Source organism: Bolinopsis microptera, chromosome 13, assembly GCF_026151205.1.
Source record: "Bolinopsis microptera isolate Bmic1 chromosome 13, MBARI_Bmic_1.0, whole genome shotgun sequence".
Taxonomy (NCBI): Eukaryota; Metazoa; Ctenophora; class Tentaculata; order Lobata; family Bolinopsidae; genus Bolinopsis; species Bolinopsis microptera.
Genome location: NC_087084.1, coordinates 266944 through 287123, shown reverse-complemented (window position 1 = coordinate 287123; position 20180 = coordinate 266944). Strand labels below are relative to the sequence as shown.

The 20180-nt window shown below is 39.0% G+C and overlaps 2 protein-coding genes across 2 annotated transcripts in view; one reads left to right on the top strand and one right to left on the bottom strand.

Annotated features, from left to right (window-relative positions):
- Positions 1-20180, top strand: part of LOC134824867 (transmembrane and coiled-coil domain-containing protein 3-like) — a 200989-nt gene that overhangs the window by 117334 nt on the left and 63475 nt on the right. The window lies entirely within an intron of this gene.
- LOC134825408 (uncharacterized) lies at positions 1206-18183 on the bottom strand. The gene is made up of 11 exons (XM_063837585.1): positions 17175-18183; positions 16856-16978; positions 15574-15712; positions 14442-14576; positions 14146-14311; positions 6522-6636; positions 3579-3689; positions 3189-3317; positions 2421-2537; positions 1826-1919; positions 1206-1314 (listed from the first exon to the last, which is right to left on the bottom strand). Exons 1-11 carry the CDS (start codon positions 18181-18183, stop codon positions 1206-1208), a joined length of 2247 nt encoding a protein of 748 aa, XP_063693655.1.

The window sequence follows — 20180 nt, the reverse complement described above, 5'->3', positions numbered from 1 at the left end:
ACTGTCATGTGGCTTGGGTTTTTACCGTTTAGTAACTGAAAGAAACGGTCTCACCGAAACCTTAACCCCAACCCTGACCCTAACAATAACCTAAACACAATCATAACTCTAACAGTAACCCTAAACAATATGATTTGTGTTTTACTAGCATGTCACGTCAAAATACATACCTATGTCTCACTTTAATCCTCCAAGTGCAAAGTGCAACATGATGTAAGTGTGATGATCGCATGTTATCTATTATTATCAAGATATTAACATGACCATGCAATGTATTTTGAGCCGTCCGTATCACGTAAAATAAAACGCACTAATATATAACTACTTGCCTCGCACTGTACTTATATTTATAATTATATAGGTAGCGCTGTTGGTTAAAACGCGCAGTTGGTTAAAACGCCAGCTTTGTAATCGTGAGGTTGCGAGTTCGAATCCCACTGTCTGCCTGGTCGTGGGGTGAGCGTCGTTGACGTTCAGCTAAGGATCCTGAGTGGTCTATGCAGCCCCCCGGTCTACTCAGCCGAATACTCGAGAAATCGGGTGTGAGGGTTAAATGAGGAGCTGCACATTGCAGCAAAGTCTCGGGCGAAGAAAGTATGGTACACACTACCTTAACCGTCACTGGCCAAAACAAATCCTTCGGCTTCCTGTAATTGGCTGGTTGCACTTGTGTAACAATGTGGCTGTTGGAATACACCGAAGTAAAATAAGTATCTTGATTTTTTTTAAAATATTAGTGCCGCAAGTGCATTTATTTTTAATAATAATATAACGGCTGATACTCCTAAAATATTTGTTCTAAATATTGACCGAGTCCGAATTACCCCGTAGAGGTTTTATTGTGAGCAAAGAACTGATTTGGTCACGTGACAGGTGACAGGCTATAGTAAAATGTCAGTTTAGGGTTTAGAATTGTGCTTAGGGTTTTGGTTAGCTTCAGGGTTGATATTATAGTTAGCGTTTATGTAAAACCGTTTCGTTATTAATATGAGCCCACTTTCACGCGAGTAAGGTATTTTCGTTGGTCTATCTCTTAAATGGAGTCTTGTGTCTTTATTTCTAGCTGACAATAAACACATATTTCCAACAACTAACGTTAGAGTCTAGAGAGACGTTTAAAATCAGACTTAATGTTATTTCTGCGTTCTGATTCAGATTGGTTACTTTGTGTCACGTGGTGTAAATATTGTGTTCTGATTGGCTACTCAAACTTCTGACTCGACCCCGTTGCTAACCTTGAGATACTCCTCGTCCCAGACTCTGAGCAGTTCTCCTTCAAGACCCTCGCTCGAGGAGGGGGCTGGGAACACGAACCTGAAATTAGGGGTCAGCATGAGACTACGTAAATACTGTCTTCTGATTGGTTGGTTTGTGTCACGTGGTGTGAATACTGTCTTCTGATTGGTTGGTTTGTGTCACGTGGTGTGAATACTGTCTTCTGATTGGTTGGTTTGTGTCACGTGGTGTGAATACTGTCTTCTGATTGGTTGGTTTGTGTCACTTGGTGTGAGTACTGTCTTCTGATTGGTTGGTTTGTGTCACGTGGTGTGAATACTGTCTTCTGATTGGTTGGTTTGTGTCACGTGGTGTGTATACTGTCTTCTCATTGGCTGGTTTGTGTCACGTGGTGTGTATACTGTCTTCTCATTGGCTGGTTTGTGTCACGTGGTGTGAATACTGTCTTCTGATTGGTTGGTTTGTGTCACGTGGTGTGTATACTGTCTTCTCATTGGCTGGTTTGTGTCATGTGGTGTAAATACTGTCTTCTGATTGGTTGGTTTGTGTCACGTGGTGTGAATAGTGTGTCCTGATTGGTTGTTGTTACCTCTGATTAGGGCTATCGAAAGGAGAGCACCCAATGTCAGTGATTACAGTCTGCTGAGTTCCGTTTTGTGTTGTGTTGCTGCTCTGTCTCGGCACTGAAGATAACATACCATATTAGGAACTATATCACTAAGTATTATAAATATATGAGAAATAAGTATGGTAAGATTATTAAGGTTATTAGACATGAATTATGTTTTATTGAAATAATCAAATTTAAAACAAATAAAAAATTATGAAATGAAATCAAATGAAGCATTTATATCATTATCCTGCTTATACCAAAAACCGATATTATGGAAATAAAAATTCAAAATTGCCTATGCCAAAGCGGCTGGCATGGTGACAAAAGTGATAATTTAAACTCCATAATGCATGTGTATTCCCAGTTAATGTAATGTGTAAGAGTTCATATAAAATATCTATTATAACAATCATAATATTATCATCAACAAATTGTATTCAATCACAGAATCTCAGATACGGTTGATAATAAATATAAATTAAACAAGCACTAAATACATTACCACATAAGGAAGTGCTATAAAGCACTAAATACATTACCACATAAGGAAGTGTTATAAAGAATTTCTTACCGACAAGTCGGGTTTGATCCTCCTCTTTCTGTACTGAAACCTTGGCGCTGGCTGAATCTTGAAACATTTTCCGTAAGGAGGAGGAGAACGAGGAGTGAGAGACATTCGTCCAGAAACCTATTTTAACAGGGTATCCATTACAGGGTATCCATTACAGGGTATCCATTACAGGGTATCCATTACAGTATCCATTACAGGGTTTCCATTACAGGGTATCCATTACAGGATATCCATTACAGGGTATCCATTACAGGGTATCCATTACAGGATATCCGTTACAGGGTATCCATTACAGGGTATCCATTACAGGGTATCCATTACAGTATCCATTACAGGGTTTCCATTACAGGGTATCCATTACAGGATATCCATTACAGGGTATCCATTACAGGGTATCCATTACCGGGTATCCATTACAGGGTATCCATTACCGGGTATCCATTACAGGGTTTCCATTACAGGGTATCCATTACCGGGTATCCATTACAGGGTTTCCATTACCGGGTATCCATTACAGGGTTTCCATTACATGCAATAAATCATATTAATATCATACAAGCAATGCAGTTCGTACACCATTTGATTGGCATTTGGCAGGCTATTTACTTATTTATTACCGATACAATGTATATAATATACAGTATACAATATACATTATTGTGTATATATACACATGTGTGTAAGTTGTAACTGTGTGTATACAGTTACACAAATGACACAACCTACATATAATTATGATGTGTGTTATCATAGTTGAAATGTACGCACCCTTTTTCTGTAACTTTCTGCTGATAGACGAGATGAGGGAAGTACCCTGACGTTGTATAACTACAGTGGATTTATTTCGGATAGAAGTGTTGAACAAACCAAAGAATATTGGTGTCACTGCGCCATTTCCTGGGTTGTAATGCTATAAGTATAATTGATTCCCAGGTTGAAGAAGAAATCTCTGATAATAATAATTATATTTATAGAGGGTCCACTCGAAACGCTAAGAACTTAAAAATACTTTACTAAACGTATTTTTTAAACCGTAGAATCGAATAAAAATTTATAAACCGCCAATTCTAAATCGATGCACCACTAGTTACTATTAGTTACTACTAGTAACCACTAGTACTGTCAGTACATTAGAACTATTAGTTTATTTAAACTAACCTAAAAAGAGCATATGTGAAGTAAGAATAAGTCTCATGGATGGAAAACTCTCCATTGGAATGGTGTTGGGACGGATAACGTTAACAATCAGAAGGTATGATCCGATAAAAACTGAAACAATATTAAGTTATAGGATAATGGTTACAATGTCAGATTAGTGTGACAAAGGTGTAATCCCAACTGCTATTATTTTCATGATATACAATTAAAGCTAGTATGTAACTATGGTAACGCGTTACAATAACCTTTGGGTAGTATCCACGAAGCCCGACCCAATCTGTGGACTAGTCCGCGGACTACTTATGACGTCATGATGGTAAACAGATCTTATGAATGATATCTTGGATGCAATTAGTTATGAATTTGTCATACGTTTTATGACCCGCCACGCACGATTGCGCGGCCCCTGTATAGAAAACGACAGGGAAACGACAATGGGGTCACGACGTGATACAATTATGACTAGCATTATGATTAAATTACATTGTAAATTACTAAGTTTATAAAAACGAAAAAAGCCAGATATTGCATATTTTTTCCATCAACTTTTTTTTCTAAAAAAAGTATAAAGGCATAAGATGGTTAGAAGTTTTTTGTTTTGTTCAGGGAGCAGGCTTGACAAATAGGTCCAGGAGTTCCGAACGTTTAGGCAGGGTGCTAGGTTGTGGTACACAGTTAATTAGGTAGTCTGAGAGTCCGAAAATCTCCAAAAAGAGATGTCATCAGACTCAGAGTGTGAGCCACTGCCTGACTAACTTGTGGATAGAGTTCGCTAGAATCTATAATTATGGCAGGTAGTATCTTTTGTGTGTGTTGAGATCCTGAGTATCCATTGATCATGGTACCAATGGTTAGAAGTGGTAGGAATTGAAAATGGAAATAGTAGGTAGATAGATTTTTCGTGGTGTCACAAAGGAAACAAGAATTGCGCCCGTTGTTTCGTTTTGGCGGACGCTAGATTTCCATTTACTATAATTAATTTATAAGTATAAGCTTGCTAATCAGCTCACTTCATAATAATAATATTGATAAATTATGCTTTAAATACGGGAAACACTTGAAATTCAATTTAATTGCCGTAGAACTTCACTTGTATCTGTAATTCAAGAAATTGTGAGCAAAAATAAATTATTTTTGGCATATGATCCTGTCCAAACCCAGGATACATGACATAAAAGATTCGTTTTCACTTGTTTGCATGAAAAGCATTAATACTCATGTTTTATACACATCAGTACACTACGCGAGCCACGTACAAATTGGGCTTATTACCTAATACTATACATTACATAGTGTACAATAAAATACACTCGCGCCGGGCATTCATTGACCACAGGGTAGCTATGCCTATACATCACATATCCGCAAGCAACCCTCGCACGATACGCGCAGCTAGTTGTCATGTCAACGGACGGAAGTAAATTAAGTATTAGCAAGGAAGGACTGACGACATATTTAAACCCACCCACCTCGTTCTCCAAAATCCCTCTTTTTCTGCAAAAACGACCATTTGTAACCTTTCACTATTGCTTTTTACAAAAGAGTGTGAATGGAAAAAATTATTTCAACATACCGTGTCGCATCTTGTTTTATTGTCTCTCCTTCTTCAGAGACAGGCTTTCTTTCAGCATTATATCGTGTCGTAACAAGTTCTACGTCTCTACTTCTTCAGAGACATTCACTATTTCAGTCAAGGTATTTATCCTTATATTTATTATTGGTTTTAAAAATTTTTAAATTCAAATTTGTATTTTATTTATCAGTTTAATTTGAAGCACACTTGGACAAATAGAGCCTCCCATTTCGTTATTATTATCTAGATAGGTGATAGGTACCATGGACACTGGATCTCAGCAACATACAGAAGATACTACCTGTCATCATAATAGAGTCTAAAGAACTCTACCCACAGGTTAGTCAGGCAGTGGATCACACTCTGATGACATCTCCTTTTGGAGATTTCGGACTCTCAGACTACCTATACTAGTTGAGTGTGTTCCATAACCTAGCACCCTGCCTAAACGTTCGGTACTCCTGGACCTATGTGGCAAGCCTGCTCCCTGAACAAAAAAAAAAATTGCTGTTTTACAAAAGGGTGTGAATGGAAAAAGTGTGCTCCTTTATTTTTCCACCCTATAAATATGGACAAAGATACGCCATTTTAATGTAACTTCTCCGCGCGCAGAGCAGTAATAGTGTTGTCGCCATAGTTACCCTCCGCATACGTTTGCACGATTTGACGATTGATTGAATTACACTTTCGAATGCACTGCACCAAGCATACAATTTGAATTCTATGGTAATTGAAGTTAAAGTAGTTCAAGCTTTTTTTAAACTTGATCAATGATCATTAATGCGCTACAACATACAAACTTCTCGTTTTGTTGTGAGTGCTTGGTGCAACCACCGACTTGGCTCCCGATATTACATATTAGTAATAGTAATCCTTTATATTGTTAAACAAATTATGATGCTGAAGTTATGTTGTATGTTGAACATGATTGTCGAGTGATACTGATTGATTTAATATACGAATTGGACCATAAATGGTCCATGAGTTACATTATTATGAGTTACATTACCTACCACAGATTTCACGACTACCATTTATTTAATCTAACAACTTATGTAAATTGTAAAAAACTATTCCTTCACATGGCTGCATAACTGCATATAACCACACAGGCTACGTTGTTCGGTCATTTAACTTTTTAAATTTGAATAATTGACAATGGCAACCCCTCCATTTTGTGCTCCGTAGCGCCCCAAGAATGATGAATAAAAAACCATTATTTGATAATTTGACCAACATGAAACGATCGTTAATTGTAATTTTAAATTTTAAAAGTTCATACCTATACGGTTGATGGAAATTTAGCGTCCGCTAACCGGCGCAATTCTTGTTAAAATTGAACGAGATGGCTATCAGTATCTTAGGCTCACCCGGACTGAGAGATAACATTAGATAAGCAGTAAGAACCATCATTAACTTAGCGCTCTTACGATATCGTCTAGCCAAATGTTCCTTCCTTATTCGTCTGGGAGTTTTTAATAACACCTGTAATTAGATTATTTATTAGATTGTGTTAGCAACTTATTAGATTATATCAATTATGATTATTAGATTACATTCGTGATTAAATAGATCAGATTTTTTAAAGTATATATTATATAATAATACAAGTAGAAACGACCAGTTGAGTCAAATAAATCGAATATAATAATTTGAATGCGAGTAAAAAATATGGAGGCTATATTATGTTTCGCGACGCGAGTGATTATTCATGTAAACTTTTAGCTTTGTACTTAAAATAATTTTATTTCCTACCTCAATTGTCACTGGTGATATCATGCTTCCATGATTGAAACAATTGTTTGACTCAACCGGTCGTTCCTATTTGTATCTAGCTCTCGGCTTGCCGATTGAGCACTGTCAGTAGACGACGCCACCCACAATTATATAATATAATAATATATAAGTTATTAATTAAAATAACAATGTTACTACTTAGTATTGCACTTCAAATTAAAGTGGTGAACACTGAACTGACCCCTAATATGTGAAGGTTGCTGATGAGTACAGTAAACTTACCCCTAATATGTGAAGGTTGCTGATGAGTACAGTAAACTTACCCCTAATATGCGAAGGTTGCTGATGAGTACAGTAAACTTACCCCTAATATGTGAAGGTTGCTGATGAGTACAGTAAACTTACCCCTAATATGTGAAGGTTGCTGATGAGTACAGTAAACTTACCCCTAATATGCGAAGGTTGCTGATGAGTACAGTAAACTTACCCCTAATATGTGAAGGTTGCTGATGAGTACAGTAAACTTACCCCTAATATGTGAAGGTTGCTGATGAGTACAGTAAACTTACCCCTAATATGTGAAGGTTGCTGATGAGTACAGTAAACTTACCCCTAATATGCGAAGGTTGCTGATGAGTACAGTAAACTTACCCCTAATATGTGAAGGTTGCTGATGAGTACAGTAAACTTACCCCTAATATGTGAAGGTTGCTGATGAGTACAGTAAACTTACCCCTAATATGTGAAGGTTGCTGACGAGTACAGTAAACTTACCCCTAATATGTGAAGGTTGCTAATGAGTACAGTAAACTTACCCCTAATATGTGAAGAATGCTGATGAGTACAGTAAACTTACCCCTAATATGTGAAGGATGCTGATGAGTACAGTAAACTTACCCCTAATATGTAAAGGTTGCTGATGAGTACAGTAAACTTACCCCTAATATGTGAAGGTTGCTGATGAGTACAGTAAACTTACCCCTAATATGTGAAGGTTGCTGATGATTACTGTAAACTTACCCCTAATATGTGAAGGTTGCTGATGATTACAGTAAACTTACCCCTAATATGTGAAGGAGTACAGTAAACTTACCCCTAATATGTGAAGGTTGCTGATGAGTACAGTAAACTTACCCCTAATATGTGAAGGTTGCTGATGAGTACAGTAAACTTACCCCTAATATGTGAAGGTTGCTGATGATTACAGTAAACTTACCCCTAATATGTGAAGGTTGCTGATGATTACAGTAAACTTACCCCTAATATGTGAAGGTTGCTGATGAGTACAGTAAACTTACCCTCTAATATGTGAAGGTTGCTGATGAGTACATTAAACTTACCCCTAATATGTAAAGATTGCTGATGAGTACAGTAAACTTACCCCTAATATGTGAAGGTTGCTGATGAGTACAGTAAACTTACCCCTAATATGTGAAGGTTGCTGATGAGTACAGTAAACTTACCCCTAATATGTGAAGGTTGCTGATGAGTACAGTAAACTTACCCCTAATATGTGAAGGTTGCTGATGAGTACAGTAAACTTACCCCTAATATGTGAAGGTTGCTGATGAGTACAGTAAACTTACCCCTAATATGTGAAGGAGTACAGTAAACTTACCCCTAATATGTGAAGGTTGCTGATGAGTACAGTAAACTTACCCCTAATATGTGAAGGTTGCTGATGAGTACAGTAAACTTACCACTAATATGTGAAGGTTGCTGATGAGTACAGTAAACTTACCCCTAATATGTAAAGATTGCTGATGAGTACAGTAAACTTACCCCTAATATGTGAAGGTTGCTGATGAGTACAGTAAAATTACCCCTAATATGTGAAGGTTGCTGATGAGTACAGTAAACTTACCCCTAATATGTGAAGAATGCTGATGAGTACAGTAAACTTACCCTTAATATGTGAAGGTTGCTGATGAGTAAACTTACCCCTAATATGTAAAGATTGCTGATGAGTACAGTAAACTTACCCCTAATATGTTAAGGTTGCTGATGAGTACAGTAAACTTACCCCTAATATGTGAAGGTTGCTGATGAGTACAGTAAACTTTCCCCTAATATGTGAAGGTTGCTGATGAGTACAGTAAACTTACCCCTAATATGTGAAGGTTGCTGATGAGTAGAGTAAACTTACCACTAATATGTGAAGGTTGCTGATGAGTACAGTAAACTTACCCCTAATATGTGAAGGTTGCTGATGAGTACAGTAAACTTACCCCTAATATGTGAAGGTTGCTGATGAGTACAGTAAACTTTCCCCTAATATGTGAAGGTTGCTGATGAGTACAGTAAACTTACCCCTAATATGTGAAGGTTGCTGATGAGTACAGTAAACTTACCCCTAATATGTGAAGGTTGCTGATGAGTACAGTAAACTTACCCTTAATATGTGAAGGTTGCTGATGAGTAAACTTACCCCTAATATGTAAAGATTGCTGATGAGTACAGTAAACTTACCCCTAATATGTTAAGGTTGCTGATGAGTACAGTAAACTTACCCCTAATATGTGAAGGTTGCTGATGAGTACAGTAAACTTTCCCCTAATATGTGAAGGTTGCTGATGAGTACAGTAAACTTACCCCTAATATGTGAAGGTTGCTGATGAGTAGAGTAAACTTACCACTAATATGTGAAGGTTGCTGATGAGTACAGTAAACTTACCCCTAATATGTGAAGGTTGCTGATGAGTACAGTAAACTTACCCCTAATATGTGAAGGTTGCTGATGAGTACAGTAAACTTTCCCCTAATATGTGAAGGTTGCTGATGAGTACAGTAAACTTACCCCTAATATGTGAAGGTTGCTGATGAGTACAGTAAACTTACCCCTAATATGTGAAGGTTGCTGATGAGTACAGTAAACTTACCCCTAATATGTGAAGGTTGCTGATGAGTACAGTAAACTTACCCCTAATATGTGAAGGTTGCTGATGAGTACAGTAAACTTACCCCTAATATGTGAAGGTTGCTGATGAGTACAGTAAACTTACCCCTAATATGTGAAGGTTGCTGATGAGTACAGTAAACTTACCCCTAATATGTGAAGGAGTACAGTAAACTTACCCCTAATATGTGAAGGTTGCTGATGAGTACAGTAAACTTACCCCTAATATGTGAAGGTTGCTGATGAGTACAGTAAACTTACCCCTAATATGTGAAGGTTGCTGTTAGACGTGTTACATGATTTTCACTAGAAAAAGAATCGACTTCAGCGGCTTTAATTTGTCCATTGACAACACTGTAATCGAACGTAAGACTGAAGCAAGATTTTTAGAAGTGATCCTAGACGAAAATCTGACTTGGCAAAAACACATTACGGCAGTTAGAATAAAGATGGGTCGCTACCTCGGAGTTATGTATAAGCTAAAGCACCTTCTACCTATCAAAGCCCGCCTAAACATTTTCCAAAGCCTTATCCAATCCCATCTAAATTTCTGTTCTTTAGTGTGGGGATTTGCCTCAAAATGTCACATTGAATCTCTGTTCACCAAGCAAAAGCAGGGAATTAGAGCTGTTATGTCAGGATATGTAAATTACAGATATAAAGACGGCAATCCCCCGGAGCACACAAAAAGTGCGTTTAGATTGCATAATATCCTAACAGTCCATAGCGTCATTGTAAAAAACGCTCTTATTCTACTACACAAAGTAAGGAACATGCCAAGCCTTCTCCCTAAATCCATAAAAGAACTTTTCCCTCACGATATTCCCACCTTTAATTCCACATACGAACATAACCTTTCTTGGTTCACAACTTACAACGGCCCAACATTTAGAAATACTCTTTTCTTCAAAGGACCCATGCTCTCTATTACTAAACAAAGTAAGGATATAACTATTCCAAGTTCTACCTTTTCAATTGAAATCTTTAAAAATTCAGCTAAGCGCGAACTCCTCAAGCTGCAAAGCTCAGGAGACGATGAAAATTGGCCAAATTTCTTACTTTATAGTATACCTGGGCTAAGAAAGTCTCAAAGAGAAGGGCGCTCGCAAATAGACTACAGCACCCAGTTAGTAAGCGACAACGCGTAGAGAAAGATCACTCGCGACAAATGACTATGATCTTTTATCAACAACATAGCATTTTAATTTCACTGCCATGATGCAATGCCGAATTTACATCTGCCGCGCAAAACTTTTTATCTATTATTATTGAATAGTAATTAGCATGTTTACAAATTGCGACTCCAACCAGTTTTGCAGACCGTTAGTTATATAGTACTTTTAGTAGTGCATTTATTTTAATATATTCTATTTTACATTATTATATTTTAGTGTGACTTCTATAATTTCATTTATCATGTAATTACCATTGATTAATAAATTGCGGCACACGCCACCCTCCACCGTGGGGTTTCAAACTTTTTTTTAAAAAACAAACTGCTGATGAGTACAGTAAACTTACCCCTAATATGTGAAGGTTGCTGATGAGTACAGTAAACTTACCCCTTATATGTGAAGGAGTACAGTAAACTTACCCCTAGTATGTGAATTGTGAAGGTTGCTGATGAGTACAGTAAACTTACCCCTAATATGTGAAGGTTGCTGATGAGTACAGTAAACTTACCCCTAATATGTGAAGGTTGCTGATGAGTACAGTAAACTTACCCTTAATATGTGAAGGAGTACAGTAAACTTACCCCTAATATGTGAAGGTTGCTGATGAGTACAGTAAACTTACCCCTAATATGTGAAGGTTGCTGATGAGTACAGTAAACTTACCCCTAATATGTGAAGGTTGCTGATGAGTACAGTAAACTTACCCCTAATATGTGAAGGTTGCTGATGAGTACAGTAAACTTACCCCTAATATGTGAAGGTTGCTGACGAGTACAGTAAACTTACCCCTAATATGTGAAGGTTGCTGATGAGTACAGTAAACTTACCCCTAATATGTAAAGGTTGCTGATGAGTACAGTAAACTTACCCCTAATATGTGAAGGTTGCTGATGAGTACAGTAAACTTACCCCTAATATGTGAAGGTTGCTGATGATTACAGTAAACTTACCCCTAATATGTAAAGGTTGCTGATGAGTACAGTAAACTTACCCCTAACATGTGAAGGTTGCTGATGAGTACAGTAAACTTACCCCTAATATGTGAAGGAGTACAGTAAACTTACCCCTAATATGTGAAGGTTGCTGATGATTACAGTAAACTTACCCCTAATATGTGAAAGTTGCTGATGATTACAGTAAACTTACCCCTAATATGTGAAGGTTGCTGATGAGTACAGTAAACTTACCCCTAATATGTGAAGGTTGCTGATGATTACTGTAAACTTACCCCTAATATGTGAAGGTTGCTGATGAGTACAGTAAACTTACCCCTAATATGTGAAGGTTGCTGATGATTACTGTAAACTTACCCCTAATATGTGAAGGTTGCTGATGAGTACAGTAAACTTACCCCTAATATGTTAAGGTTGCTGATGATTACAGTAAACTTACCCCTAATATGTGAAGGTTGCTGATGAGTACACTAAACTTACCCCTAATATGTGAAGGTTGCTGATGATTACTGTAAACTTACCCCTAATATGTGAAGGTTGCTGATGATTACTGTAAACTTACCCCTAATATGTGAAGGTTGCTGATGATTACAGTAAACTTACCCCTAATATGTGAAGGTTGCTGATGAGTACACTAAACTTACCCCTAATATGTGAAGGTTGCTGATGATTACAGTAAACTTACCCCTAATATGTGAAGGTTGCTGATGATTACAGTAAACTTACCCCTAATATGTGAAGGTTGCTGATGAGTACAGTAAACTTACCCCTAATATGTGAAGGTTGCTGATGAGTACAGTAAACTTACCCCTAATATGTGAAGGAGTACAGTAAACTTACCCCTAATATGTGAAGGTTGCTGATGAGTACAGTAAACTTACCCCTAATATGTGAAGGTTGCTGATGAGTACAGTAAACTTACCACTAATATGTGAAGGTTGCTGATGAGTACAGTAAACTTACCACTAATATGTGAAGGTTGCTGATGAGTACAGTAAACTAACCCCTAATTTGTGAAGGTTGCTGATGAGTACAGTAAACTTACCCCTAATATGTGAAGGTTGCTGATGAGTACAGTAAACTTACCCCTAATATGTGAAGGTTCCTGATGAGTACAGTAAACTTACCCCTAATATGTGAAGGTTGCTGATGAGTACAGTAAACTTACCACTAATATGTGAAGGAGTACAGTAAACTTACCCCTAATATGTGAAGGTTGCTGATGAGTACAGTAAACTTACCCCTAATATGTGAAGGTTGCTGATGAGTACAGTAAACTTACCACTAATATGTGAAGGTTGCTGATGAGTACAGTAAACTTACCCCTAATACGTGAAGGTTGCTGATGAGTACAGTAAACTTACCCTTAATATGTGAAGGTTGCTGATGAGTACAGTAAACTTACCCCTAATATGTGAAGGTTGCTGATGAGTACAGTAAACTTACCCCTAATATGTTAAGGTTGCTGATGAGTACAGTAAACTTACCCCTAATATGTGAAGGTTGCTGATGAGTACAGTAAACTTACCCCTAATATGTGAAGGTTGCTGATGAGTACAGTAAACTTACCCCTAATATGTGAAGGTTGCTGATGAGTACAGTAAACTTACCCTTAATATGTGAAGGTTGCTGATGAGTAAACTTACCCCTAATATGTAAAGATTGCTGATGAGTACAGTAAACTTACCCCTAATATGTTAAGGTTGCTGATGAGTACAGTAAACTTACCCCTAATATGTGAAGGTTGCTGATGAGTACAGTAAACTTACCCCTAATATGTGAAGGTTGCTGATGAGTACAGTAAACTTACCCCTAATATGTGAAGGTTGCTGATGAGTACAGTAAACTTACCCTTAATATGTGAAGGTTGCTGATGAGTAAACTTACCCATAATATGTGAAGGAGTACAGTAAACTTACCCCTAATATGTGAAGGTTGCTGATGAGTACAGTAAACTTACCCCTAATATGTGAAGGTTGCTGATGAGTACAGTAAACTTACCCCTAATATGTGAAGGTTGCTGATGAGTACAGTAAACTTACCACTAATATGTGAAGGTTGCTGATGAGTACAGTAAACTTACCCCTAATATGTGAAGGTTGCTGATGAGTACAGTAAACTTACCCCTAATATGTGAAGGTTGCTGATGAGTACAGTAAACTTACCCTTAATATGTGAAGGTTACTGATGAGTAAACTTACCCCTAATATGTGAAGGAGTACAGTAAACTTACCCCTAATATGTGAAGGTTGCTGATGAGTACGATAGGAATTGGCAGGACACTGTTAACACAGCAGAATCCCAGAAAGTAGCAGAAGGTAGGATTGTAAACATTGTCTAAAGCGAGCTGAACTTTGTCTATCGGGTCTATTCCGCAGGAAAACGTCCACTTCGAATATCTGAGTTGAACTTTTACATACTTTTACATACTTTTACATACTTTTACATACTTTTACATTATTTTACATACTTTTATATATTACAAGTTACAGTGACTATAGTAACAAGTACTCTAGTAGAAGTTCTGACCTGTATTTACCAACGTGGAATATAGGAGGTGTAACCAGACCACAAGAAAATGTCCAAGTAAGAAGTAAAAGTAAGGCGGCTCTGTTTTTGTTTTGTTTCAGTTTGTACCATATCGGGTATCTGATCAACACAAATCTGGGTGGAAAATACTGAGTAAAGTAGATAACTAACATGTCGATACTTAGTAAAGTAAATTACTAACCTGTCAATACTGAGTAAAGTAGATTACTAACATGTCAATAATGAGTAAAGTAGATTACTAACATGTCAATAATGAGTAAAGTAGATTACTAACATGTCAATAATGAGTAAAGTAGATTACTAACATGTCAATAATGAGTAAAGTAGATTACTAACATGTCAATAATGAGTAAAGTAGATTACTAACATGTCGATACTGAGTAAAGTAGATTACTAACCTGTCAATACTGAGTAAAGTAGATTACTAACCTGTCAATACTGAGTAAAGTAGATTACTAACCTGTCAATACTGAGTAAAGTAGATTACTAACCTGTCAATACTGAGTAAAGTAGATTACTAACCTGTCAATACTGAGTAAAGTAGATTACTAACATGCCAATACTGAGTAAAGTAGATTACTAACATGTCGATACTGAGTAAAGTAGATTACTAACATGTCGATACTGAGTAAAGTAGATTACTAACATGTCAATAATGAGTAAAGTAGATTACTAACATGTCAATAATGAGTAAAGTAGATTACTAACATGTCAATAATGAGTAAAGTAGATTACGAACATGTCAATAATGAGTAAAGTAGATTACTAACATGTCGATACTGAGTAAAGTAGATTACTAACCTGTCAATACTGAGTAAAGTAGATTACTAACCTGTCAATAATGAGTAAAGTAGATTACTAACCTGTCAATACTGAGTAAAGTAGATTACTAACATGTCGATACTGAGTAAAGTAAATTACTAACCTGTCGATACTGAGTAAAGTAGATTACTAACATGTCGATACTGAGTAAAGTAGATTACTAACATGTCGATACTGAGTAAAGTAGATTACTAACATGTCAATACTGAGTAAAGTAGATTACTAACATGTCAATACTGAGTAAAGTAGATTACTAACCTGTCAATACTGAGTAAAGTAGATTACTAACCTGTCGATACTGAGTAGAGTTAAGGTCCACATAAATCCCACCATGGCTCCGTTATCTACGAATCCACTTATAGTACACATTGAAGCTTTCTTTAGAGGTAAGACAGTTACGTCCGACTGATTTGATGTCAGCGAGTGAGCTGAGAGAAAGTACAGTAGTTACACAAATATTATTATACACGTTACAAAGCTATATGTATTTATTTTTCATTTCGTCTTCTCATTAAATTCGAAACTTACTAATACAATGTAAAATGTATATATCTGAAGTAGAACAAGTACCATACACTACCTCCACTATACACTACCTCCACTATACACTACCTCCACTATACACTACACTACCTCCACTATACACTACCTCCACTATACACTACCTCCACTATACACTACCTCCACTATACACTACCTCCACTATACACTACCTCCACTATACACTACCTCCACTATACACTACCTCCACTATACACTACACTACCTCCACTATACACTACCTCCACTATACACTACCTCCACTATACACTACCTCCACTATACACTACCTCCACTATACACTACCTCCACTATACACTACCTCCACTATACACTACCTCCACTATACACTACACTACCTCAACTATACACTACCTCCACTATACACTACCTCCACTATACACTACCTCCACTATACACTACCTCCACTATACACTACCTCCACTATACACTACCTCCACTATACACTACCTCCACTATACACTACCTCCACTATACACTACCTCCACTATACACTACCTCCACTATACACTACACTACCTCCACTATACACTACCTCCACTATACACTACCTCCACTATACACTACCTCCACTATACACTACCTCCACTATACACTACCTCCACTATACACTACCTCCACTATACACTACACTGCCTCCACTATACACTACCTCCACTATACACTACCTCCACTATACACTACCTCCACTATACACTACCTCCACTATACACTACCTCCACTATACACTACCTCCACTATACACTACCTCCACTATACACTACCTCCACTATACACTACACTACCTCCACTATACACTCCCTCCACTATACACTACCTCCACTATACACTACCTCCACTATACACTACCTCCACTATACACGACCTCCACTATACACTACCTCCACTATACATTACCTCCACTATACACTACCTCCACTATACACTACCTCCACTATACACTACCTCCACTATACACTACCTCCACTATACACTACCTCCACTATACACTACCTCCACTATACACTGACCTATGAAGGGCATTGTGAAGAGTCCGTTGAGAAGATTAGCACAGCAGAGTGAAGCAAGAAACACGTTGTTCACAGTCTGAAGGGACGGCACAAACACGATACTCCACAACATAACGCTGTTACCTGGTGATTGTTACCATGGTTACAGGCTACATCCTGTTTACTGTTTCGCTATCATTTGAAAGAAAACATTAAACGATATTTGAACTACATATTTATTTGGAGTTTGAAAATAATTTCAAAACTAACAGTGTGATGACGTCACTAACAGTGTGATGACGTCACAACACTTCTTATAGTCACGTGATGGTGTACTCACCAGCTAAAGTGAATATTATGCAAAGAATTAAGAATGACATCATGACATATCTTTCAGTTCCAGTGTAGAAATCAGCGTGGTCTTCATGAGGTACAGAGGAGAGGAGGGAGACTGAAGTAGTGAACTGGGACATGTTAGACATGATATCTGCTGCAAAGTTAGTGCAGTTAGTGAACTGGGACATGTTAGACATGTTATCTGCTGCAAAGTTAGTGCAGTTAGTGAACTGGGACATGTTAGACATGTTATCTGCTGCAAAGTTAGTGCAGTTAGTGAACTGGGACATGTTAGACATGATATCTGCTGCAAAGTTAGTGCAGTTAATGAACTGGGACATGTTAGACATGTTATCTGCTGCAAAGTTAGTGCAGTTAGTGAACTGGGACATGTTAGACATGATATCTGCTGCAAAGTTAGTGCAGTTAATGAACTGGGACATGTTAGACATGTTATCTGCTGCAAAGTTAGTGCAGTTAGTGAACTGGGACATGTTAGACATGTTATCTGCTGCAAAGTTAGTGCAGTTAATGAACTGGGACATGTTAGACATGTTATCTGCTGCAAAGTTAGTGCAGTTAGTGAACTGGGACATGTTAGACATGTTATCTGCTGCAAAGTTAGTGCAGTTAGTGAACTGGGACATGTTAGACATGATATCTGCTGCAAAGTTAGTGCAGTTAATGAACTGGGACATGTTAGACATGTTATCTGCTGCAAAGTTAGTGCAGTTAGTGAACTGGGACATGTTAGACATGTTATCTGCTGCAAAGTTAGTGCAGCTAGTGAACTGGGACATGTTAGACATGTTATCTGCTGCAAAGTTAGTGCAGTTAGTGAACTGGGACATGTTAGACATGTTATCTGCTGCAAAGTTAGTGCAGCTAGTGAACTGGGACATGTTAGACATGTTATCTGCTGCAAAGTTAGTGCAGTTAGTGAACTGGGACATGTTAGACATGTTATCTGCTGCAAAGTTAGTGCAGTTAGTGAACTGGGACATGTTAGACATGATATCTGCTGCAAAGTTAGTGCAGTTAGTGAACTGGGCCAGGTGGGCGACAATCTAGGTAAACTATAGATAAAAATATAATATTAATCATAAGCTAAAATGTACTAATCTTTGTATTCTAAATGGGGAAAAGAAGAAACATTGTCAGTCAGTCGAGAAAATTGTCAGTCAGGCTATATGTCAGCTTTGTAGATGTTTTGACTATGCTAGTAGTGGTCCCAGGCTTGCGACTGGAATTACGGTGTTTAATCGATTTAATGGTATACCAACGATCCACCTCCCACTTGTTGTTTGGTACTTAGCATTAATAGTGTTAGCTGTAGCCATTTATAGCAAGAATCTTAAAACTAAAGGGGATGACAAGGAAAAGAGGAAGGAAAAAGAATAACGGAACAAACAATTAATTAAAGTATTTATAGGAGCATTAGTTATTGTAATTACAAGCTTTAATTATTGACCCCCCGACAATATAATTTAATACAATTAACCCTGACCCTGACCCTGACCCTGACCCTGACCCTGACCCTGACCCTGACCCTGACCCTGACCCTGACCCTGACCCTGACCCTGACCCTGACCCTGACCCTGACCCTGACCCTGACCCTGACCCTGACCCTGACCCTGACCCTGACCCTGACCCTGACCCTGACCCTGACCCTGACCCTGACCCTGACCCTGACCCTGACCCTGACCCTGACCCTGACCCTGACCCTGACCCTGACCCTGACCCTGACCCTGACCCTGACCCTGACCCTGACCCTGACCCTGACCCTGACCCTGACCCTGACCCTGACCCTGACCCTGACCCTGACCCTGACCCTGACCCTGACCCTGACCCTGACCCTGACCCTGACCCTGACCCTGACCCTGACCCTGACCCTGACCCTGACCCTGACCCTGACCCTGACCCTGACCCTGACCCTGACCCTGACCCTGACCCTGACCCTGACCCTGACCCTGACCCTGACCCTGACCCTGACCCTGACCCTGACCCTGACCCTGACCCTGACCCTGACCCTGACCCTGACCCTGACCCTGACCCTGACCCTGACCCTGACCCTGACCCTGACCCTGACCCTGACCCTGACCCTGACCCTGACCCTGACCCTGACCCTGACCCTGACCCTGACCCTGACCCTGACCCTGACCCTGACCCTGACCCTGACCCTGACCCTGACCCTGACCCTGACCCTGACCCTGACCCTGACCCTGACCCTGACCCTGACCCTGACCCTGACCCTGACCCTGACCCTGACCCTGACCCTGACCCTGACCCTGACCCTGACCCTGACCCTGACCCTGACCCTGACCCTGACCCTGACCCTGACCCTGACCCTGACCCTGACCCTGACCCTGACCCTGACCCTGACCCTGACCCTGACCCTGACCCTGACCCTGACCCTGACCCTGACCCTGACCCTGACCCTGACCCTGACCCTGACCCTGACCCTGACCCTGACCCTGACCCTGACCCTGACCCTGACCCTGACCCTGACCCTGACCCTGACCCTGACCCTGACCCTGACCCTGACCCTGACCCTGACCCTGACCCTGACCCTGACCCTGACCCTGACCCTGACCCTGACCCTGACCCTGACCCTGACCCTGACCCTTGTTCGTTCGGAAATTTGGCGAATTTCTGATGGCCAAAAACCTATTCTAACTCAAATAAAAAAGTTGCAAATAAAAAAAAGATAACAGAGAATGAACGAGATATAATATTTATCAAGGAATCCATGGCTAGCTATGTAGGAAAATTGCAGCGAAAAATCAAAGCAAAGCGACAGTGACAGGATATACTCGCTTAAGAGCTTGAGTGAAGTTTGCTATACCGTACTGAATTAACAAATGATAAAACGATTAACAATATACCTCCACTTATACGCAGTTAAATTAACAATATAATAATCCACCATCTCACCCATCAACTGTGACAGAAACCCAATAATAAACGCTATTAATCAGGGTTTATGCGCTGGGCTTTCATTGATTGGTTT

Bases quoted from the DNA above. Each gene is read 5' to 3' on its own strand.
- LOC134825408 (XM_063837585.1), bottom strand. From the start codon at position 18,183: ATGTCTAACATGTCCCAGTTCACTAACTGCACTAACTTTGCAGCAGAT. The intron at 15,713-16,855 runs GTCAGTGTATAG...ACTTTCTCTCAG, and splicing joins CTTCACAATGCCCTTCATAG to CTCACTCGCTGACATCAAAT. The intron at 14,312-14,441 runs GTCAGAACTTCT...AGTTCAACTCAG, and splicing joins TTCCACGTTGGTAAATACAG to ATATTCGAAGTGGACGTTTT.